General features: G+C 45.4%; 1 protein-coding gene across 7 annotated transcripts in view; it reads left to right on the top strand.

Annotated features, from left to right (window-relative positions):
- The window catches only part of C8H18orf63 (chromosome 8 C18orf63 homolog), a 211,219-nt gene that overhangs the window by 144,019 nt on the left and 42,802 nt on the right, over window positions 1–24,398 (top strand). For 5 of the 7 annotated variants that reach the window (XM_085891872.1, XM_085891869.1, XM_085891871.1 and 2 more), the window contains 4 exons: window positions 7,240–7,296; window positions 15,894–16,005; window positions 16,472–16,513; window positions 22,176–22,252. In XM_085891872.1, coding sequence (XP_085747998.1) covers window positions 7,240–7,296; window positions 15,894–16,005; window positions 16,472–16,513; window positions 22,176–22,252 — 288 coding nt within the window. Of the gene's footprint in view, window positions 1–7,239; window positions 7,297–11,855; window positions 12,011–15,893; window positions 16,006–16,471; window positions 16,514–22,175; window positions 22,253–24,398 lie in introns of those variants that run through there. The other 2 variants (XM_085891874.1, XM_085891875.1) reach the window with 2 other exon arrangements.

Genomic DNA, 24,398 nt, shown 5'->3' with positions numbered 1-24,398 from the left:
GGTTTGATATTAACCAGACGAGCGGTTCCCAAGTTACGGCCATTTATCTGTCGACCAATATCTGCGAGAGAGGGGGATGGGAGAGGGGAGGATGAGAGTGGGGGCGAGAGAGAGGGGTGAGAGAGGAGGGAGGAGACTATGGGGGAGAGAGGGAGGAGAGAGTGGGAGTGGGGACGAGAGAGAGAGGAGCGAGGGAGGGGGTGTGAAAGGAGAGGAGGGAGTGGGGCGAGAGAAGGGGGCGAGACTAGGGGGAGGGAGGGGTGAGAGAGGAGGGGAGAGGGGGTGAGAGAGGGGTGAGAGAGAGGGGCGTCACAATTCAAGAGAGGGGGAGAGAGAGGGGGGTGAGAGTGGCGAAGAGAGAGGGGTGAGAGAGGAGGGGCGAGACTAGGGGGGAGTGAGGGGGGGCGTCACAATTCTTCTTCGTTTGATATGACGTCACAATTGATGCTGGGGACCTGAGTAAGTTTCGCAGGTGTTTCCCAAGTTATGGCCATTTATGATACGGTTGGTCCAATCTAATTGAAATAATGCCCCAATCCAGTCGTCGCTTACGCACCTACGGGCCCGCCCCTACGGGCCCGTACCAATATATATATATATATATATATATATATATATATATATATATATATATATATATATATATATATATATATATATATATATATATATATATATATATATACACACATATATATTGTTACGAATTTCGGTTTGCCCGGCGTGCGATCAGCCACGTAACTCGAATCGCGACCGCGTCGCCCACTAGAACGGACAATACAGTCGTGACCCTCCTGGAACTACCGCCAGGAGCTGGTCACGGGTGGGTCTTTCGACCACACCACAATCGTGCCAATCGGCCACCCGCGCAGGATAGGGTTGTTCGCCAAACTCGACCTACTTACGTACCTGCGCGGGTAGTTAACCGGGCGATCGTACCCCGCCGTTGGCCGGCCTAGGACACGAACCGCTTCAGCGGTCCGTTCCGTGCTTCAGTGATAACCGAGCGGTGTTATCGTCATCCCCGACGGACGTGATTAGTTACTGGGTGCTTACACCCTTCTACCAATTCCTTCCGTGATGCAAGATGGAATTTTCAAACAAAGGAAAGGATGCAACGAAACGGGGACAGTTCGCCAAGTACATTTATTGAAACCACACGTATGCAGGCAAAGCAATGAATAACAGTCATGCACGTATGTGCAGCACACAAATAGAAATGCAAAGAAAGAATTACTACCGACTAAAGCAATGTACATACATGCAGTCACTTAGGCAGTTCTAACTTCTTGGACACGGCACCACAGCATGCATACAAAAACCCAAAGAAATATGTGGAAGAGAAAGGACTTCCCTTTTTGTGGCCGGTGAGTCCCTCTCCCACGACCGTCAGCGTGGTTGTGCCTGGCCCCGACCTCTCTCGCGGCCGGCGAACCCTCTCTGGCACTCCTCGTCCGGACGCGCAGGTCCACCACACAACAGGCGCTGCTGCGTCTCCCATCCGTGCCTCCATTGGCAGGCCGCTCGCCAAGCCGCGAGTGCAGGACCCCTTCCACTGACAAGACAACCAGCACCAAGAAGACGACGACCAGCCCAGAAGCTCAAAAAACCAGAAAAACACAGGAACTCTCGAAGACGAGGAGACAGGAAGACTACTCAAGGTCCGTGCTGTCCGCCTTTTGCAGCGCGGGGCTCCACCCTTCGCTCCACCCCATTTTCGGCCCCGCCTCCCTTCGAGCTTCTTGGAGAAGCCTCTCGAAGGGGGGCGTGCCCTCTCGCTCTCCCTCCACCCCGCCCCGCGCGGGGGCCGGGGGAGTCAGTTTTGGCTCGGGGCCAGGGAATTATTCCCCCAAAAAGCCCCCACCTTTTGCCCCATGGAGCCCCCACCTTTTCTCACCTTTGACCCCCAGCTCGGATCGCACTTCCACCACACCGAGTGCGGAGAATTTAGGCGGGGGAAACAGGCGGGAAAAGTCCGTGCAGGCTCCGCAAGAGCTTTTATTCTGGCAATCCTGCGTGCGTTCTTGGACAGTTTTTACCGCGGAAATCGTCGCCGCGTGGTCTGTGGAGGACGGCGTTCGTAAACGCGGATAGTGGCGAAGATGGTGTTGGTTGTTGTGGTGAGGGTTTGAGCGTGGTTGGTTCGTGGTTGTAGTTGGTGGCGATGGTTGGCGTTGTGGTTAAGGTGGTTGTTGTATGTTGTAGTTGTTTGGGGGAGTTGTTGGTGGCGATGGTTGGCATTGTGGTTAAGGTGGTTGTTGTGTGTTGTAGTTGTTTGGGGGCATTGTTGGTGGTGGCGATTTGGTTGTTGGGGGATGATTGGTCCAAAATAATGATTGAGAAAAGAAAAACGGCTTTCTCAAAGGATCGCAGCCCTGTGAACACGGAAATTCCCTCTAAACAATGGTGGGGAAATCTGACGACACAATTACTTATCGTCATAACTGATCTAAGGACCCTTTGTGGTGTATTGCGAACAAAGTATCATATTTATGCAATCTGTTCTATAAGAGAACCGTTTGTCTGTCTGTCTTTTTTATGTTAAAAGCTCCAACGAATCAATCCTTTGAGTCCTCATTGAGGCCAGTCCTTAAATAAAAGAGCTGCATAAAAGGTGAAGAAAGAGAGAATAGTCTTCGTGGCAGAAGGACAGAAGCAGAAAGTTCTTGGGAGCACAAACCAAAGTAATATCTATAGAAAAGAGAAAGAGAGCCAAATTTGCGGCAAAATTCGAACATGTCAGGTTTCGAGGTCAGATTGGGAGAGTTGATAAGTCGGATTACTTTGGATTCAATTCTGTCCAGTAAGTATGTGGAGCTAGAACCTCCCCAGGTGTGAGAGCAGTACTCGATACAAGGATGAATCAATCCTTTATATAGTTGAAGCAACTGTTCAGAGGAGAAGAATCTTTGACATCTGAACAGGACTCCCAGTTTCTTAGAGGCAGATGTAGCTATATGCATAATGTGTGGATTCCAGGATAAATTTGATGTTCTTGTAATACCTAGTAGGTTTATTGTGTCACATGATGTAATTGTGGAGCTTTCAAAGGAGACTGGAGAGAGAGAGAGAGAGAGAGAGGGAGAGAGAGAGAGAGAGAGAGAGAGAGAGAGAGAGAGAGAGAGAGAGAGAGAGAGAGAGAGAGAGAGAGAGAGAGAGAGATATATATATATATATATATATATATATATATATATATATATATATATATATATATATATATATATATATATATATATATATATATATATATATATATATATATATATATATATATATAGGAAGAAGTTGCATTGTAGATTATATTTATATTACATTTGTCCCACTGGGAGATCTTGTCCAAATCTGAATTTAATGAAGTGGCTGTGATGAAACAAAATGTAGCAGATGGGAAAAACATGGAGGAATGTAATGTTGAGTCGTCAGCATACTAGTGCATTTGGTTATTTGAAGAAAAAAAGAAGTTCATTGATAAAAAGAAGGCAGAGTGTTGGAGACAGGATGGAACCCTGAGGAACACTGCTATTGATGAGGAAGGATGGAGATGTTGAACCATCAACAATTACGGAGATAGAACGGTCAGAGAGAAAGTTCGATATGAGAGAGCAAAGTGAAGAAGGAAACCCAAAAGATGGAAACTAGATATCAGACCCCGATGCCAAACTCTGTCAAAGGCCTTTGAGATATGAATGCCTACAGCGAAGGATTCCCCAAAGTCTCAGAGAAGAAGCCCAGACAGAACATAAGAAAGGATGTCACTGGAATATCTTGCCTTGCGAAAGCCATATTGATGGTCAGCGAGAAGATGAGATTCAAGATGCTTGAGGAAATAAGAATTGAGAAGACATTCAAAGACTTTGGAAATAGTAGAAGCCAGAGCAATAGGACCGTAGTTGGAAGGGTTTGAACGACCACCCTTCTTTAAAATAGGCTGTACTAAGGCATGTTTCCAGAAAAGAGAAAAAGTTTGGGTGTGTTTTTTAACAAATAGGAAATAAACAAGCAAGCATTGGTGCAAGTTCTGAAGCACACTCCTTCAAGATACGAGGAGGAATGAAATCTAGTCCATATGCCTTGCTTGTGTCCAAAGAGAGGAGTACTTTCTTGGCTGAATGAAAAGAGATTATCAGGACGGGCATAGGATTGGCAAGAGGTGCATCAGGGGGAGTTGGAATGTTGGAATCATCCAGTGTGGAATTAGAGGAGAAAAGAGAACCAAAAAGAGTTTCTTTATCAGTCGGAGAGACAGCGATTGTATCATTAAAACGGAAAAGGGAAGGTAGAGCGACAGAAGATGCTTTTAGCGAAGGACCAGAAAGATGTAATTGTGGAAGATGAGAGGTTGTCACATTTCTTTTGGATAAAGGAATGCTTTGTGTGTCACCATTTTTCTCAGAAACAGCTGAATGAATCTTCATCAAAACTTTCAGGTTCATCAGTGAGTGCCGAGAAGTGTTTTAGGCAAAAAAAATCTTTTGAGAAAAAAAACGTTTTTTTTATTATTCTTTTTTAATCACTCCATAGTGCCTGAGCCTTTGTCGCTATGTGAAAGGTGATATTAAAATATTCCTGCCCTATTCCTTAGTGGTTGTAGGGAAGTGGTTTAGGCACCCACAAAATATTGAAAAATAATCGATATCTTCAAAATGCCAATCGGATTAGAACAGCATTGGGCAACGCCAGGTATCCTTGCTAGTATACTATATAATTATGTAGGCATGCCACACGAGGGGATTGTGAAAAAATGATGGACTGGCATTGAGGTATAAGAAATAAAATAATTGTGATTGTTCATTTTCAAAGTTGAAATGTCCCATCTCTCATCTATCTCTAATTCCAGCAGTGTGTGTGTGTGTGTGTGTGTGTGTGTGTGTGTGTGTGTGTGTGTGTGTGTGTGTGTGTGTGTGTGTGCGTGTGTGTGTGTGTGGGTGTGTGTGTGTGTGTGCGCGTGTGTGTGTGTGTCTATGTCTGTGTCTGTGTCTGTGTCTGTGTCTGTGTCTGTGTGTGTGTGTGTGTGTGTGTGTGTGTCTGTGTCTGTGTCTGTGTCTGTGTGTGTGTGTGTGTGTGTGTGTGTGTGTGTGTGTGTGTGACCGCTGTTTCTCGACAACCACTGGTCCGATCTCATTGAAACTGGCCAGCTATATTGCTGGGGACCTGAGGATGTGCCTTTTCAAGGTTTGATATTAATCGGACAAGTCCTTCCCAAGTTATGGCCATTTATTTACCAACCAATGACTTGACACGTTGCTGCGTAGGCCGGTGTGCAGCCATCCGACGATGATGTCACGGGCCGTGCCGGTTACATGCCAGCGAATGTCATGGCAAGCAAAGACAGGGAGGTAAACTTTATTTTAATTTGGATTTTAATAATTCCAGCTGTGTGTGTGTGTGTGTGTGTGTGTGTGTGTGTGTGTGTGTGTGTGTGTGTGTGTGTGTGTGTGTGTGTGTGTGTGTGTGTGTGTGTGTGAGAGACAGACAGACAGACAGACAGACAGACAGACAGACAGACAGACAGACAGACAGACAGACAGACCACTGTTTCTCAACAACCATTGGTCCTATTTGATTAAAACTTGCCAGCTATATTGCTGGGGACCTGAGGATGTGCCTTTTCAAGGTTTGATATTAATCGGACAAGTGCTTCCCAAGTTATGGCCATTTATTTACCAACCAATGACATGACACGTTGCTGCGTAGGCGTGGCTGCGTAGGCTGGTGCGCGGCCGGCCGGCGATGACGTCACGGACCGTGCCGGTTACATGCCAGCGAATGTCATGGCAAGCAAAGACAGGGAGGTAAACTTTATTTTAATTTGGATTTTAATAATTCCAGCAGTGTGTGTGTGTGTGTGTGTGTGTGTGTGTGTGTGTGTGTGTGTGTGTGTGTGTGTGTGTGTGTGTGTGTGTGTGTGTGTGTGTGTGTGTGTGTGTGTGTGTGTGTGTGTGTGTGTGTGTGTGTGTGTGTGTGTGTGTGTGTGTGTGTGTGTGTGTGTGTGTGTGTGTGTGTGTGTGTGTGTGTGTGAGAGAGAGAGAGACCACTGTTTCTCAACAACCATTGGTCCTATTTGATTAAAACTTGCCAGCTATATTTCTGGGGACCTGAGGATGTGCCTTTTCAAGGTTTGATATTAATCGGACAAGTGCTTCCCAAGTTATGGCCATTTATTTACCAACCAATGACATGACACGTTGCTGCGTAGGCCGGTGCGCGGCCGGCCGGCGATGACGTCACGGACCGTGCCGGTTACATGGCAGCGAATGTCATGGCAAGCAAAGACAGGGAGGTAAACTTGATTTTAATTTGGATTGTAATTAACTCTGTGTGTGGAAGTGGGGTTGTCACGAGAATGCCAGAGCAAAGGAACGGCCTGTGTGTTTGTCGTTTCTGGCTCGCGGTTTGAAAGTTTTTTTTTTTTTTTTTTGCACGTACAGCCACGCACGTATGGGCACGTGAGAGCAAAGGAACGGCCTGTGTGGTTGTCGTTTCTGGCTCGCGGTTTGAAAGTTTTTTTTTTTTTTTTTTGCACGTACAGCCACGCACGTATGGGCACGTGAGAGCAAAGGAACGGCCTGTGTGGTTGTCGTTTCTGGCTCGCGGTTTGAAAGTTTTTTTTTTTTTTTTTGCACGTACAGCCACGCACGTATGGGCACGTGAGAGCAAAGGAACGGCCTGTGTGGTTGTCGTTTCTGGCTCGCGGTTTGAAAGTTTTTTTTTTTTTTTTTTGCACGTACAGCCACGCACGTATGGGCACGTGAGAGCAAAGGAACGGCCTGTGTAGTTGTCGTTTCTGGCTCGCGGTTTGAACGTTTATTTTTTTTATTTTTTTTATTTTTTTTTTGCACGTACAGCCACGCACGTATGGGCACGTGAGAGCAAAGGAACTGCCTGTGTGGTTGTTGTTTCTGGCACGCGGTTTGAAAGTTTTTTTTTTTTTTGCACGTACGGGCATGCACTAGTTTGTATAAAATCGAGTTGTTGACTGGGGGGGGGAGGCTGCAAACCTTTCACAACTCTTGCATACATGGCATATATTTGTCAAGTGTTTCGTTATTTCAACCTCAATGAAAGTAACTTTGTAACCTTTACATGGCTGCTGTCAGTGCTCTGCCACAACATTTCAGACTAGTTGTAATTCTGAATAAGATGTACTATACCCTCCACACTGCTTTCAGTTGTAGATTAATTGCATTGCATTATTAAATATTGTACAAATATGGATTTTTCATTTTGCCTGAACAGAGAAATTTCCTGAATTCTCGGAGAATTCAAGAATTTGCTAAAAGGATCGGTGCCAAGGTAATACAAGTTATAATACACTTCACTCCAAGTTCACATATTTATTGTAGTGACAATATTTGGGGTTCATTTGTACCAATTTTGAATGTACCCCTGTGGATATGCAGTTTGAGCTCTGTCCCTTGCTGTCTTCATCCCTAAGATTTTTTTTGTTTGTTGTTGAATTGTTTGCAGATGTCAAATTTCTTTGTTATATTAACATGGACAATAAATTATCATCTCATGTTCATAACCTTTTATAACTGGTGCGAATATTCATTTTTCCATTTGGTAGAATTGCTTACTCCTTTGTCTGCTATAACAAGCTAACTGAAACATCAGGGTGAGTGAATATTAGAATGTGATGCAAAGGGAAAACTTTGATTCAAAAACAAACTAAAGCAACGTCGATAACGCACCATCGTAAATCCCCACGCTTCCCACCTCAAGCAAAGTTGAAAGATGGCAAAATGTTCCATCAGAAATGAGCCAATATCAAATTTTGAGTGAAATAAATTTTTCCATTTTGACCCCTGTGACCCTAAGTCCCATCCTTGGGGCATGAACCGGGGGTCAAATCCAGAAAATCGTGAAATATTTCATGCGTCTCCCAATGTTGACTACATATACAAAGTTTCATTAAAATGTGCCCATAATTTCATTTTTTTGGTATTTGACCTTTTGACCCCACCTCATGGGGGTGGAGCCAAATGATACTGCTCTCGCACCTTCTTGCCATGTGGTGATAAGTTTCTTGCTTCCAAGTTTGGTGAATATCTGCCTAACCGTTTAGGAGGAGATACCATTTAGGATACCCAAAAGGGACAAAGCACGGAGATGGCAGACAGCGCAAAACCAGAAAGGAGGTGATACGCATGTGGTCCATCAACAACCCCCTTCCAGTGAACCTGCCAAAATCCAGAACCACAGCTCACCTCCACTCATTTGTTCCTCTTTTTTCCCCAGCCTGTGAAACCAACTTCCACATTCTCTTCAATCTCATTCTTCTCTCCAGGTCTTCAAGGCAACTGTTCACGATGTCAAATCATCCCCCATCCAAAACCATGATCTCTTCTACACCCATTAAACCACCCCCACCCCTCCTAAAATTTTGCTTCTGTATCCATCTTGTCCACCACCTTGCATTCACCCCTACCCCTCATCATTACTGGCATCCCTCATCTGTCCGTCTCTGTCTATTTTCTCCCTCTGCCATGCTGTTGGCATTTCCTCCTTTTCTTTCTGCTGTTCCTTTTGTTCTGTTGTGTCCTGATCCATTATGTATTCTATCTCTTCCAAGAGCCTTAACTATGTATACGAAAAAAAAAATGGATGGATCCCCTTATTGTCAGACATGAGATCAGGGCTTTCTCCCTTGACATACCTTCAGCATTCAATACAGTCTAGCACCCCAACTTGCTCTCCAAACTTTCTGCCTATGGCATCTAAGACCAACTCCACTCTTGAGTTCATACTTCCTCTACTCTCGTAGCCAACACATGGCTCTCAAGGGGATCTTCTCATCCCCTCTCCCTGTCAAGACTGAAGTGCCCTAATTCAGTGTTCTGCGTCCTGTCCTATTCCTATGTGACTTTGAACATCCTGCATCTGTTCAGTCATCATGGTCACTGTCACATTGATTTTCTTCTTCATGAGAAAGTTCATTGCCACATTGTCTATCACTGGTGGCACACAGGCACTCGTTAGTGCAAGGCAAATTGCGATATGAGCATCTGCAAGTATTTGTACATGGCTCACTCCCTCGACACGAACCTACAAGGCCATCTCAGCTGCTGCTGTGGATCCCTCGAATAATTTTAGATGCAGTGCATTTGATTCTCTGTGCCATCCATGGCCCTCTGGTGTATGAATTTCTGCACTTGAGATGAAGGCATTCCTCCATACTCAGCTTTGGTGCACAGATATCTTCACACGTTCAAGAAAAGCTGGTTCCGAAGGTGGTAACTTGTGCACTGGCACATCCTTCATCACTGCTAGTTTTTTTCATAGGTCATTCAAGTTGGTGTGAGCCTCAGCATATTTTTCTTGTGGATCATCCATTGCACTGACTAAGTTTCTTGAAGTGGTAACAGCCTTATGAAGATCAACAGTTGCCAGTGTTTTGAAGTGTGGACCATTGTTTAGATGCAACTTCTTCATAGCTTCCCATAGCCAAATAAAACTGATACACTGTCACAAGCAGTCAGTGCATGGAATGTAGGAAGCCTTGTTCACATTTCTGAAGGCAAGCTTTTACATTTCCTTTATACTGGGATGAGCTTGCATCGAGCTGATGTTCTTTTCTCTCCCCATAGTTTGCAATGGTCCTTGGTGCTTCCAATCTTGCTGTACGGATGTGATACTTGGACTCTGACCAGCGATCTGAGATGGAGACTTAACTCCTTCGGGGCCAGGTCTCTTCAGAGAATCCTTGGCTCTCGCTTGTTGGACTTTCTGTCCAATGAGTGGTTGTTGAGAGAGAATCAGATGAGATTTCTTACCTGTATAACTCATGAGCGTCGGCTGCAGCTATATGGACATGTGGACCGTTTTCCTGATGCTGATCCTCTTCACCAGATTCTCTCAGTGAGGAAGCCTCATGGGTGGAGGAGGCCGACGGGCCGACCACGTGCCTTGTGGTTGCAAAAAGTTGATCGGCATCTCAAGGGAATGGGAATGTACCAGACATCTGCCATGGGCAATGGCCAGTTGGAAGCCCCTGGAGCACAAGTAATTGCCTAACTATAAGCTTCCAGATGGTTTTTGTCTATTTCTGAACTAATATTGAGGATAGATTTTTTTTTGCTTGCACATATTGCAGGATCTAAATAGTTATTTGTCATTGTGTCTTCCTTGTTCTTTTAAAGGGTGAATACTGAATATGGTAATGTTATAAGTGTCGAAATTGATTGAGAATTTGCTGTTGCCGACTATTTTTGGAGGCAGCGGTCCTCAAATTGGAGCAAATTGGAGTGTTGATGACAAAAGTACCGATATGAACTTGTGTGTATGTTGATACAGCTATCACATAGCATTATTCTCCTCTCCATTCTGAACATTTTGATACCAAATATGTATGAATTGGGGTGCTTTTCATCAAAGTTATGTCAAATTGTGTGATTTTCTGAAATGGCCAAATAATTTGGATGGGGCGATAATTCAAATGTAAACATTTCATAGACCACACAAGAAATAGTGAGAACAACAGGGCTGAGTGTGCACCTGAGATGTCCCTTTTTCAAATGAGACCTGCTGTAGCTTGGTTTACAGCTGGTTGATATTAAGTCGAAAAAAAATCCGGTCTATACCGCTGGCATAAAATAAGGCCTTTTTCCAAGGTCTACCACGAACCTATTTGAATAGGTTCAGTCACACAAACTTTTGGGTCCCACTCACAGCCATGATCTTTCTTGGACAAACCACATTTTATGAGTTGGCTTCCAAAGCCAGTCGCCGACTGGGCACCCTCCGTCATGCAAACTCCTTCTTTGACACATCTGAACTCTTAACCAACTGTAAGGCCCTCATTGACAGCTTGATGGATGACTGTTCTCCCCTCTGGGCTAGCAACCCTGCCTCACAGCTTGCTCAGCTTGACGCCATGAAAACCAAGCCCTTGAAGATCATTGGAATCTCCTGCGATAAAGCAGAGTCACTGGCCCTATCACTTTCATATCACAGACCGCTTGGTGGTCTCTCTCTTGTTCCATCTCCTTTCTGGTCATGCACCCTCTGCTATTTCTCTATATAATCACAACCCCCATTTTCCCCCAGTTTGAGGATGCACGTGGTCTGCCAGCACACCCCTGTGTGGTGAAATTCCCAAATTACAGAATTACGACTCATCTTCATTCATTCATTCCTCCTTTTTTCCCCACCTATGGAACCAACTTCCACATTTGCATCAATCTCATTTGAACGAAAGGAGCAGAGGGTTTGAACGGACCGATGGGGTGTTGAAAGTAAGATTGAAAGTAGCTGACTGGGGGGGGGGGGTGAGATGTCACACCGGGAAGACATGAACTAACCCCAATGCATGCCACCCGACCAATCCTTAGACAAGGGGCCAAGGACTATCTACACATAGACGAATGAAATATATAATCCTTGGGTCACTTACGTGTCCCTGTATGCTCTCCCCGGGGTAAATTTCCAAAGCCGTAGTGTGTGCTTGCGTGCGTGCTTGCGTGCGTGGTCATAAAGCATGACATAATATCTTTGCTAACTCCCCCTCCCCCACCCCTTCCTCGTCCTACCCCCTCTCCTCACCACTCCCTCCTTGCCTCTCTCTCTCTCTCTCTCTCTCTCTCTCTCTCTCTCTCTCTCTCTCTCTCTCTCTCTCTCTCTCTCTCTCTCTCTCTCTCTCTCTCTCTCTCTCTCTCTCTCTCTCTCTCTCTCTCTCTCTCTCTCTCTCTCTCTCTCTCTCTCTCTCTCTCTCTCTCTCTCTCTCTCTCTCTCTCTCTCTCTCTCTCTCTCTCTCTCTCTCTCTCTCTCTCTCACTCTCTCACTCTCTCACTCTCTCACTCTCTCACTCTCTCACTCTCTCACTCTCTCACTCTCTCACTCTCTCACTCTCTCACTCTCTCTCACTCTCTCACTCTCTCTCTCTCTCTCTCTCTCTCTCTCTCTCTCTCTCTCTCTCTCTCTCTCTCTCTCTCTCACTCTCTCCCACATCTCTCTTCTGCTCCCACCCCCATTCTCGCACCCCTCCTCCCAGAGTCTGTCGTGACGTGTGGTAAGTTGACACCCTCCCCCTTCCTCACCACCCTTCCTTGCTCCCCTTCCAAGCTCTTCCCTTACTTGCTCCCCATTCCCCCTCCCCACCCTCCTGTCCTCTCCCCTCTGCCCTCTCTCCCTCCCTCTCCTCTCTGTCCTCCTTCCTCTATCTTTCTCTCGCTCCCACTCCCCCCTTCCTCGCACCCCTCCCTCCCAGAGTGTGAGTTGTGATGAAGTGTCACTCTCTCCCCCCACCCTTCCCTCGCTCTCCCTTCCTTTGTCACTATCCCCCTTCCTCCCACCCTTCCTTGCCTCCCCTTCCAAGCTCCCCTCCTTGCTGCCCCTCCCTCCTCTCTCTCTCTCTGCCATCCCTCTTTTTCTCTCCCCCCCCCACTCTCTTTATATAACCATCAGTGAAGCAACCAGTGGTATTTGCTGGTTGAGAATAATTCAAGACTTTACTGAATGGCAGAATGTGCATGGTGTGGAATAAATGTGAAATGGTAATTGTGGCTTTTTTTGGACTTGGATGTAACATGCATGAAATGCTGGATACAGTCATGGCCAAAAATATTGGCACCCTTGCACTTTTTTCAAATAACTCACAATTTTCCCCAAAAATAAGTTGAAATTGACAAAAGTATTTGGTCTCCACAATTCTTTATTTCGCTGTTAATATGACAGAACCTTTGTTTTGGATTCAGAACTTAATATATCCTTTTAAATCAGAAAATAAAAAGAAATGACATTGACAAAATTATTGACATCCGAGATTTAATATTTGGTAACACAGCCTTTGGACAAAATAACTGCTTTCAAGCACTTTCAATAGCCATGAATGAGCTTTCTACTCCTCTTTACTGGCAGTTTGGCCCACTCTTCTTGTGTAAACTGCTCCAGTTCTCCCAGATATGAAGGGTGTCTTCTATCAACTGCTGTTTTCAGATCTCCTCACAGGTGTTCAATGGGGTTTAGACCTGGACTCATTGCTGGCCACTTCAGAACAGTCCAGCGTTTTGTCTTAAACCACTCCTGGGTGCTTTTTGAAGTGTGTTTGGGGTCATTGTCCTGCTGCAAGACCCATGACCTTAGATGGAGACCCAGCTTTCTAACACTGGGTTGAACATTGTACTCCAAAATGCCTTGGTAATCTCCTGATTTCATGATGCCATGCACACATTCAAGGCACCCAGTGCCAGAGGCAGTACAGCAACCCCAAAACATCACTGAACCTCCTCCACGTCTGATTGTAGGAAAGGTGTTCTTTTCTATGAAGGTTTAAATTTTGTTTTCTGTAAACATAGAGATGATGTGCTTTCCCAAAAAGCTCAAATTTGATCTCATCTGTCCACAGGACATTCTCCCAGAATGATTTTGACTTTTTTAGGTGTGTTTTGGCAAACTCCAGTCAGGCTTCCTTATGTCTCTCAGCAGTGGGGTCCTCCTGGGTCTCCTACCATAGAACCCCCTTTCATCAACTTGGCGATGGATGGTGCAAGTTGAAACTGTCGTACCTTGTGTCTGAAGGTCAGCGTGTATCTGTTTGGCAGTTGATTGAGGTGCTTTCTCCATCACTCGAACAATCCTTTGCTGCAATCTTCAATCAAGTGTTCCCTTGCGGCCATGTCCAGGGAGGTTGGTTACAGTGCCATAGGTCTCTGGAGATGGATTTGTAGCCTTGAGATTGTCCATGCTTGGCTACAATCTTGTGTCTGACCTCAGACCATTCTCTGGTTTTATTTCTTTTCTCCATGCTCATTGCAGTATACATAGTGACGCAAAGCAGCAGAATGACTCCTTTTCTCCATTCAAACTGGTTGAATGAGTGATTTTTATATTACCGGCACCTGCAACTCACCACAAATGAATCAATCACCTGCTTGAAATCTAATTATTTCGAACAACTTCTAAAAGGTGCCAATAATATTGTCTAGGCCATTTTAAGATTTCTGTGTGGAATAAGCTTTAGTAATTTTTGGAATTACTAAAGTAAATGGAATAAGATTTAGTAATTCTTTCAGCTTTTTTTGTTTTGTTCTACTGCAAACCAAAGAAATACTGTTACGAATCTGGAAACCATTCGCATTCACACATACAGTTGACCCAAAGTTCAGTTATTTCGTTAAGTATATGTGGATAGTTAGAATCTCTCCCCTATGTCGAATGGGTTAATTTCATGTGTGCGCTGCGGGTTCCTTTTATAGTCAGGTTTTTTTACATCTTTAAATCCACCGACGCCAGCGAAACCCTCACTTCACTCCTCCTCCCACTCTGTGGGTGAACAAGCGCTTCACCCGCCCAGCTTTCACTTCACACCACGGCACCGTAACGCACGTGTTTCTGACTACGGACGTGGGCAGAGCCCCCCCCTCGCCTCAGAGCCGACTCCGCCCCAGCAAGATGGAATGTTCCTTCCGTCTAATCAGGGGTGAGATCGCCTCAGCTCTGACTCCGCCCCATCCTAGAAGAATGTCTCCCCTCTCAACACTGGGGAAGACAACAAAAGAGCCTCTCTCGGGGGAGGAGCACCGATACGCCGACATGCCCCCCTCCTCCAATCGCGGCTGGCCACCACGACACCCGAAAACGCCCCATCCAATCCGGAGGCGAGTTACAGGAGAGCAGGTCCCTCCATCCCACACGGGGGAGGGATAAGAAGGATCGCGAGCGGTATCCGTGTGTATTGTTCCTTGGTTCCTAAGAGGTCGTTCCTTGCTTCTGGTCTACTGGGCTCTCCTGGTCATCGGTCATCGTTCGTGGCTGGTCAGGTCGTTCGTAGGATCCTGGCTGTGCTCGTTGGATCCTGGTTCGTGGGTTTGAGTCCCACCGTGGTGGGTTGTGTTGGAGCGCTCGAGCTGGCGATCCCCGTTCCCGTCCACAGACTCCGAGCTCCACAAGTGCGAGTCGGTAAAACCGCACGAGGTGGCCAGGTACCCAACCAGACTCTGACCCCCAGCTTGCCTATCCTCTGTGGCTGGAGAGGATCCAATAAAGGCCAGCTGGCTCCATTTCTTTTTGGGTGTGTGTGTCTGTGTGTGGTGCCAGTCTGTAAGTAAAACTGTTAAGTGATTGCCATTGTACATTTGCCTGCATTTATATTCATGATTAAGTCTGCTCTGTGTTTCCCTCCCTATTGCGTATTGTAAATAAATAACTGTTAAATGTTCCAGTTCGTTGTCTGTGTTTTCTTCCATTGACCCGGTATGGTTCGGGCTTGAGTATTAGGGAGGCCGATTGTGCGTAAATTGTTATTTGGACCGGCGCGGCTTTGGTAATTCCCGCTCGGTTATGCCGGATCCGAGTCGGTAACAGCGACTCGGTTCGGACAAAGCCGGCCAAGGGTGTGGCTTCCCCGGTAGCTAGACTGCGCGGATAATTAGGTAAATTGGAATCAGACAAAAAGACCCTAACCGCGCGGTCGAAATATTGGCGTCCACGGTCCATTAAGCGACCCGTCAACTTCGGAGTTATCCGGAGTGACGACCTTCAATTCCGGGTGTTCGGAGGGGAGACGGCCCAACTGCTCCATCTAGCGGTCGTTCCTCACACCCGAACCCGGCACTACAATAATACATACGTGGATACCAAAATATTTTTTTAATTTCAACAATTTTCTGGAAGAAATGGTGCATTATTTGAAAAATTGCAAGGGTGCCAATTCTTTTGGCCACAACTGTATGTAGCAGAATGAAAAGACCACAATTCATCTTCAAAAACTTTGAGCTTATAATACAAACATTCAGTGTTTGCTTCTCAGTTTGATGTTTTTAGCAAAGCTGGTTCCTCAACTTGCCTCATTTTTTTTGGAATGTTAATCCACAAGGGTCTGTTTGAAGGAATTAGCTCTGCCATTGTAAAAAAAAAAAAATGTACTGGATTTACAAGCAACTTCACATTTATAGATGGAGGAGATTATGCCCGTGACCTGTGCAGTGCTTCAGTGCTGCCTAAGTTATACCTTAATTGCAAAGTTGGCACCGAAGTGGAACAAGGCTGGAAATCTTCTCATCCAAGGTAAGCCTCATGAAAGATGACAATTTCCTGCAACATACATACTTACGTACACTTTATCTCTATCCTTAACGCAGCACAAATCTCACATGATGGCGCAGAGGTAGCATTCTGGCCTGTGAACTGTTTAGTTGGTTAGATTCTCTTCCCAGTTATTAATTTTCAGCTTGGTGCTTTGCAGGCAGGGCGTTGCATCAATTACTGTGTCACCCTCAGATGGATATTAGGTTGAGGATTCCATTTGTTCGTAAGTTGTTGGACATTAATGATCTCTCGGTGTCTTTTGCAAGGACTCGGCAATTGTTGCTGTCATCCAGATCAAATTCCAAATTCCTGGCCTAATGTGCAGCGGTAGAGCCGTATCTCGGTAATAATGCAACGAGCAAGCCATATACATAATTTAATCTCAATCCAATATGCATTGGCTCACAATGATTATTTGGGTACGCAACTGACTTGTTTTTTACAGGACACGATTTTCTACTAAATCTTGGGAAAGAGAATGCTATTCGTAAGTCAAGCATTGTTCACTCTACCTTGTTTTATGCAAAAACTGTTCTGGGTTTGTGGCATAATTTTGGCTCGAAAAGAGGGGGTGGGGGAGTTTGGAGGGACAACAAAAAGGGAAAGACGTTTGAATGGAAGTAATGCGACAGAAGAAAGAAAGGGGTGGTCAAAAAAAAATTTGCATATGTATTATGTATATGGACATGATGTGCATGCTTGTGATGTATCTAATACTCATTTTCACTGGCATCTTGGGATGCACTCAAATTGAGTCATCGTCATCTTCTGTCAGCTCCCACTTGATTAGTTGTGGTCGGCAGCTCTTAAAGCATGTTGAATTGGCACAACCTTTCACAAACTAGTCTGACATTCGACTGAAAATCTCATGAGAATTCCTGGAAATCAAACCCCCATCAGTGAGGAAGCACAATGAGACTTTACTCAAGCAACTACCAATCTGCTCTTGCAATCAAATTTAATACAGATGTCGATTCATTTCAAATTACCCATTTTCAGGTCATGTATAACCACTGTATATTACTGTTTTACTGGTTCCACTTCCATTGTTCATTGTAAATAATCAAGCTTCAACCATAAAAAATAAACTGGCAAGATATACTTTCTCAGCATTGGAACCACTTCATCAGTCAAACTGTGCCCAACTACGATGGTTAATTGTGTAGTGAAGCTTTGTTGGCTTCTTTTGGAGCTTCCCTTTAGTAGCTATGCAAATATGACAGAAATTGTAACTTTCCTCACCCACTCCTCCCTTAAATAGCTTGTATACATGTACACAACATGTAGAAACTTTGTCTACAAAATTTAATGCCACATTGCTGATCATCCTCTGCAATAATTAAAGTTTAGGCCAAACATGAAGTGCAATGTGCCTATGAGTTTACTTCCTGCATTCCATTCATTATTAACTCCAAAACTGTAATGATTATGGTAACAAAATTAAGTGAACAAACACAGGGGGTAATGGGAAATGCATTCAAGGATTATGCAGCCAGGTGAAGCAATCCACACTGTCTCCTCTAATGTTTTTTCCTCTGCAGGTTTACAAAGATGCCCGTTTGCCTGCAGAAGTTAATCTTATAATTGATATGGCTGGTTTTTTATTGATGTAATAGAGCAGAAGTGATCTCAAAACTGGCTTCCACAGCCAGCCACTACCTTGGGATTAACTGTAGGATCAGCTTATTACAGGGTAGAAGGCCTTCATCTGAAATGTCATGGAATAAGGATTTCCACTGTGAGCTGATGCTGTTGTTTCCCATGTTGTTCGCCTTTATGGTGTGGCACTTCAGGCCCTCCAAGTCATCATGACATCTCATGACAGTCGGCTCAGCCTCAAGGTCTGTTTCTCACTCATAACAGGCGGGTTCATTTCCTTGCAATCTAAACTGACTCTTTTTGAGTCTTGCTCCTCCCATCTCACCTCTGCACTCCTCCTATCAATTTAAGCTGAACACTCCCAATCATTCATCTCCTTTTTCTCTTGCACATGGAATTATTTTCCGAAGTCTGTTGTCTCACATTGTTCCCAATCAGCCTTGTCTGCTGATCAGATCACCACCACCTCACGGTCTTTCATTTATTCCTCTGAGTCTTGCTCCACCTACTGAGACCTGTCTTCCTTTCACCTACATCTTCCTTCTTGTTGTAATGTATCTGTGCATTCTTGTCCACCTGTTTTCCCTTCGCTCAACTTTCTCTCTGCTAGTTGCCTTCTGTTGTTATACTCTTCCCATAATCCTTGACATCAGATCAGGTCAATTATCGGAGCATGCGACGGAGCAGCGCATTGCTGCGTTGCTCCGTCCACTTTCCACAGGTACTCCAGGGGCCTCCGTCTGGCCATCACACAGGCAGATGCCTGGCCCATCAACATCTCCGTGAAATATCGATCAACCTGCTGTAACCACGAAGCATGTGGTAGCCCATTCTCCTTCTTTACTCACGAGGCTCCCTTGCTGAGAGAATCTGGTGAGCAGGATCAGCATCAGAAAAACGAGCCACATGTCCATACAGCTGCAAATGATGCTCACGGACTATGCAGGTAAAAAATTTAATTTGAGTCTCTCTCAACAACCACTCGTTGGACACAAAATCCGACCAGTCAGAGCCAAGGATTCTCCGGAGACCTGCTCCCAAAATAATTCAGTCTCCCTCTCAGATCTCGAGTCAGAGTCCAAGTCTCACATCCATAGAGCAACACAAGAAGCACCAAGGACCTGAAGACTCGGACTTTCGTCCTCCTGCACAGGTACCGACAGTGCCAACCCCATGATCCAGTGAATCCATGACTCCCAAGGCCCGACCCAGGCGTCTGTTGAACTCTGGCTCACAGCCAGCTTAGACATGAATATCACTGCCAAAGTAAGTGAATCTCTCCGTGACCTCAACATCTTCACCACAAACAGGTACAGACAAGACAAGCCAGGAGGCGACAATGGTTCGCGGGCATTATTGAACAATGCCACGATAGGTACAATTGAGTTAGTGGAAGCTTTTGAGGAAGCCCTTCCGTAAAAACCTATCTCTTCCGTCAAAATTTACCAAATCATATCGGATTTTTTATATGTTGTACTTATGGACATTACGCACAGCTTCTCGGAAATGAAATTGTGAGAAAAAAATCGAGAAAAAAATTAAAAGAAATAAAAAGTTCAAGTGGGCGTTGGACGCCCCTCGTACAAAAAGACACAACGAGACCATGATATTTCGCTTGTGTCCAAGTTTCATCAAGACCGCATCAAACGTCACAGAGCTATTCGCTGGAGAGAGTCACAAACAGACAGACAGACAGACACACAGACACAATGAAAATAGTGGTCACTGCTGGCAACCGCAAACCAATAGCAGCATCCAATATGTCATTAAAAGCCTGGATCTTAGTTTTGACCCAGGAAACCCGTAATCCCAGCGGCTCCGACTCCTCATTCAGCATCTCGAGGGCTCACAAAAGGATATCCAGTCTCCACAAATATGACTGCATCATCTGCAAAATCAAGGTCAGAGGTCTTAACATTACCATATGATGCACCGCAGCTTGATCTCTCTGACATCCTCCCCAGATTCCAGTACATACAGGCACTGAAAAGTGTGGGGGACAGTACACACACCCTGACAAACTCCAGTAATAACTGGAAATAAGTCAGAGATGGTACCACCACATATCACAGCACTCTCAGTATCAGAGATTAGTTCAGACATCAGATTTATCAGTTTTGGTGGCACCCCACGAAGACCAAGAATCCTCCAGAGGGCATCCCGATTCAATGAATCGAACGCTTTGTCGAGATCAACATAGGCTGCAAGCAGCCCCTGCCGAAACTCTTGTCTGCATTCGGTGAGGACCTGAAGGGTAAGGATACGGTCAATCGTTGACCTCTTTGGTGTAAAGTTTGACTACTCTGGGTGCTAGTGCTCAAGCAGATGGTGGTGAACCCTATTAATAATTATCCGAGCAAATACCTTGCCCGGCACTGAGAAGAGCGTCACCCCTCGGTAGTTGTTGCAGTCCTGGCGATCACCCTTCCCTTTCCAGAGAGGGACAACAAGGCCCCTCTTCCAGTCAGTTGGGATGATTCCTGTGTTCCAAGCAGAGCACAAAACTGCATGTAACTACATGAGTAAAGCATTTCCACCAGCCTTGAGAATTTCAGCACGGATGCCACAGATCCCAGGAGCTTTACCCCATTTCAAACGGTTCATCGCAGCCTGTGCTTCTGAAAACAAAGGTGGATCACAGTTGGTTGGTGGGTCAGCAATAGGGATAGTAACACCCCTGACATCCAACTTAACAGCTGGTGGATCAGCTTGGTACAGCCACTCAAAGTAACCGGCCCAACGGGCCTTCACTTCAGACTCCTCTGTCAAGAGCCCACTACCCTCCGCTCTAACTGCAGTACACAGAGGGACGGGCTTATAGAAACGCAATGCGTGAATTCCCCTGTAAGCAGGACGAGAATCACCTGACCACAGATGATGCTTTACCCCCTCACAGATTCCTTGCACATTGGCCTCCTTGTCCACCCTCAGTGCATGGACAGTTTTACGCCTCAATTCCCTGAACAGCTCAGCTCTGCCACTAAGCCTGGCCCTGTGACTCTGGTCAATGGTATCCATTGTCTCTTGAAAGACAAAATTCTTCTTCACCCCACAGTGCATTCCAAGACATCCACCAGCAACATCAAGGATGGTGGCCTTGAAGGCACTCCACAAGTCTTCAGGATTCTCCAAAGCACCCAGACCACCAAAATCCCCACTCAGCCTGTTCTCAAACTCCTCAGCTGCCCTATCATTCTTGAGCTTGCCAACATCCAGCTGTGGCTGGAATGGTACCATTCTCCCACATTTAAGCTGCAACTTCAGAGTTGCTACCACAAGCCTGTTGTCAGTATTGAGGAACTTTGTACTCCGGTCGACCCTGCAGTTCTGAATCATCCTCCAGTGATCATCAACGAGCACATGGTCAGTCTCCTTTGCCACACCACCAGCGTTGGAATACCAAGTCCAGCAATGACCCTGTGGGCACTGAAAGCATGAACCAGCCACCCTAAGTCCATGACTTCTTGCAAAGTCAAGGAACTTAGTTATATTCTTGTTCACAGTTCCAGACCCATGGGGACCAACACACGTCTCATAACCATCCCTATCAGTGCCAGTTGATGCAAGGAAATCCCTCAAGACCAGTAGAGTGTCTCTCCTGGGGCACTGATCAACCACAGACTCAAGCGTGGCATTGAATGTGTACTTCACGGTGAGATCACTCGCCTCAGTCAGAGCATACACAGAGACCAGGGAAATGACACCCAAGGAGTGACGAATCCTTTGTCTCATAATACGCTCGTTGGTGATCCATTTTTATTTTTATTTTTTAGGTGATTGCTTTTTTTTGTTTTTTAACCTTTTTAAAGGTTGACATCCATCCTTTTTTTTAAGGTTATGGCTGGCAGCAAATCTGGAAACCCTGGTAATGTATACACTTAAGTGCCTATATATGTGCACTGAATTCTAACACTAACCAAGTTTAAAGGAAACATGATCACTTGTTAAATATCAGAACCTACATTTTATTGAAATAAATATTTTTAAATCAGGTGTAGAAAAAAATTGTGGATAGTCCTGAAACTATTATGTATTCCCTACCTCATCTGTTCTGTTCTTGCATATGGCAGCTTGGCTGCCAAAGTAGATATCATTTCTTGGAAGCACGGCTGTGCCACTGTTGCTGTGCCCCGCCACTAGTACACTGGTACTCATTTTGCTGATCTCAGAAGGATGACAGGCTGAATCAACCCCACCTGATGTTAATTCAGCAGCCAACAGGGCTCAAACTCAGGACCCTAAGATCTTAAGCCAGCTACCCTAACCACTTCACCAACACCAGGCTTCCTCCCTCATCATACATACGTATATTAAATAGGTTGCCCCTTTCAAAACTGCAGAAATAACCACAGTATAGGCTCAGTCTGAATCCCTAAGTTGGGTGTTGACATCATTCCTCTTCTTTCTTTCTGCTATTCCCTGTTCTGCCATCCACTTTTTCTTTATTTTAACAAATATAGCAACAGTATTAAGAATAATGAAAAGTATTTTTTTTCAAGAAAGGTCATGCCATTATTTTACATAACTATTTCTTTGTCAATCGTTTTCAGGTTTTGAAGTGACTGTTCAAGACAAGCAGATTTGCATTGCTTTGGAAGCTTATACTATCAGATTACCTCCATCACAGGTTAGACAAAGCACATGACCTGAAAAAAAACAATTGTGGGTAATTCATGTCTGTATTGCTTATTTATATTGCCATTAATACCAAGTACAAAGATGACATGACAAGATTTGAACGATTGCTTGAGGGATTATCTCCATGTGTACCAAGAGTGTATAACCGTTTCAGCACGCCACTGGTTTTCTTGGTCATTAAAATGAAGACCTATCAGAGTTAAACTACGCAGCTTAGGATTTCCATGACATTGTGGTGAGTAAAATAAATATATTTTGAGGAAAAAAAAAAACCTTTATACCACTTAAACGAGCAGATGTCATCATCCATGTGACGTTTTTTCACTTGCAATGAAAATGTACCAGACATTTCGGAGCTCTTCCGACACATCCTCACAGAGTGACGAGGCTTTTTCTCAACTGCACAAGCTGAACGCATCCTTCTGGTCATGTATTCGCGTCACTTTTCCAGTCATTATTCACACTCTTTTCAAAGTCCTTTAAAGTTAAAAGCAAAACAAGATCGAAACCTATGAGCAGAGCTTTTTTCCATCTGCTCATATCTCCAGAGCCAAACCGCTTTATGCTGTCCTTCATTTTGTTGCATATCCTGAGTTAACATATGCATTGTTCCTGACTTTCCCACTTGACCAATCATGTCTTGAACCATCTCCTCCATCAGGTTTCCTGGTGAGGAGGGTGTATGGATGTGGACACCCAGCAGGATTAAAAAAAAAACCTGTCAAAGGGTGGAGGAGCTCCTTGTGAGCCAACGGCCATCCAAATCTAGTGCGTAACTGTGTCTATGGACGTCCTCTGACAGTTGAGTTACTTTTTTAGGTGGCTGGTGGCAGGATTTGCACACCGGCCACCATAAAACCCTTCATTCCACAAAACACAAAGAAAATTGAAAACCCATTCCGTGTGAGTACTTCCTGTGCAACTGCCCTTTGCAGGGCAGCTCACCGGATGATGGGATTGGGGCAAAGCCTTTGGGACCCCCACTCTTTGATGACTGGAGGAAAAACCACAGTATAACCTTCCTGTGTCAGATTGCGGTGGTGTGTGTCGGGGCTGTGCTGAGGTGTCGTCCACCAGACAGCAGTTTCCTTGCGGTAACCTGAAGCAGTCCCTTCGGGTGGGTGCCTGGAATGTCCTATCCCAAAGAGACGATGATCACCTGTCTCTGTTATCATCTGAGCTCAAGCGTTTGGACATCTGTATTGCAGCACTCTCTGAGGTTCGGAGACCGGATTGCGGCGAGATCATGGCGGGTGGTTTCACCTACTTTTGGTCTGGTCGTTCTGATGGTAACCATGTCCAAGGAGATGCTGTAGCTGTGTCCAATAAGCTGACTCCAATGATAATTGAGGTAACACCGGCCAAAGAGCGCATTATGAGACGAAGGATTCGTCACTCCTTGGGTGTCATTTCCCTGGTCTCTGTATATGCTCTGACTGAGAAGAGTGATCTCACTGCGAGGGACGCATTCTATGCCACGCTCAAGTCTGTAGTTGATCAGTGCCCCAGGCGAGATACTCTTCCAGTGTTGGGGGATTTCAATGCATCGATTGGAACTGATGGGCATGGTTATGAGACATGTGTTGGTCCCCATGGGTCTGGAACTGTGAACCAGAATAGCACTAAGTTGCTTGACTTTGCAAGAAGTCATGGACTGAGGGTGGCTGGTTCATGGTTTCAGTGCACACAAGCTCATCACTGGACTTGGTATTCCAACGATGGTGGTGTGGCAAAGGAGATTGACCACCTGCTCGTTGATGGTTACTGGAGGATAATCCAGAACTGCAGGGTCTACCGGAGTTCTCAATTTCTCAATACTGACCACAGGCTTGTTGTCGCAACTCTGAGGTTGCAGCTAAATCTGGGAGAATGGTACCATGCCAGCCGAGGCTGGATGTTGGCAATCTCAAGGATGAGATGGTAGGTGAGGAGCTTGCGAACAGGCTGAGTGGGGATTTGGGGGAGCTGGGTGCTTTGGGGGATCCTGAAGAGTTGTGGAGTGCCTTCAAGTCCACCGTCCTTGATGTTGCTGGTGAAGAAGAATTTTATTTCTCAAGGGACACTGGATACTATTGACCAGAGTCGCAGGGTCAGGCTTTATGGCAGAGCTGGGCTGTTCAGGGAGTTGAGGCGTA

This window comes from Eptatretus burgeri, chromosome 8 (genome assembly GCF_056783735.1).
Source record: "Eptatretus burgeri isolate ZD-2024b chromosome 8, Ebu_testis_v1, whole genome shotgun sequence".
Lineage (NCBI taxonomy): Eukaryota > Metazoa > Chordata > Myxini > Myxiniformes > Myxinidae > Eptatretus > Eptatretus burgeri.
Note: the sequence above shows the minus strand (reverse complement) of the source record. Positions and strands in the feature narration are given on the sequence as shown.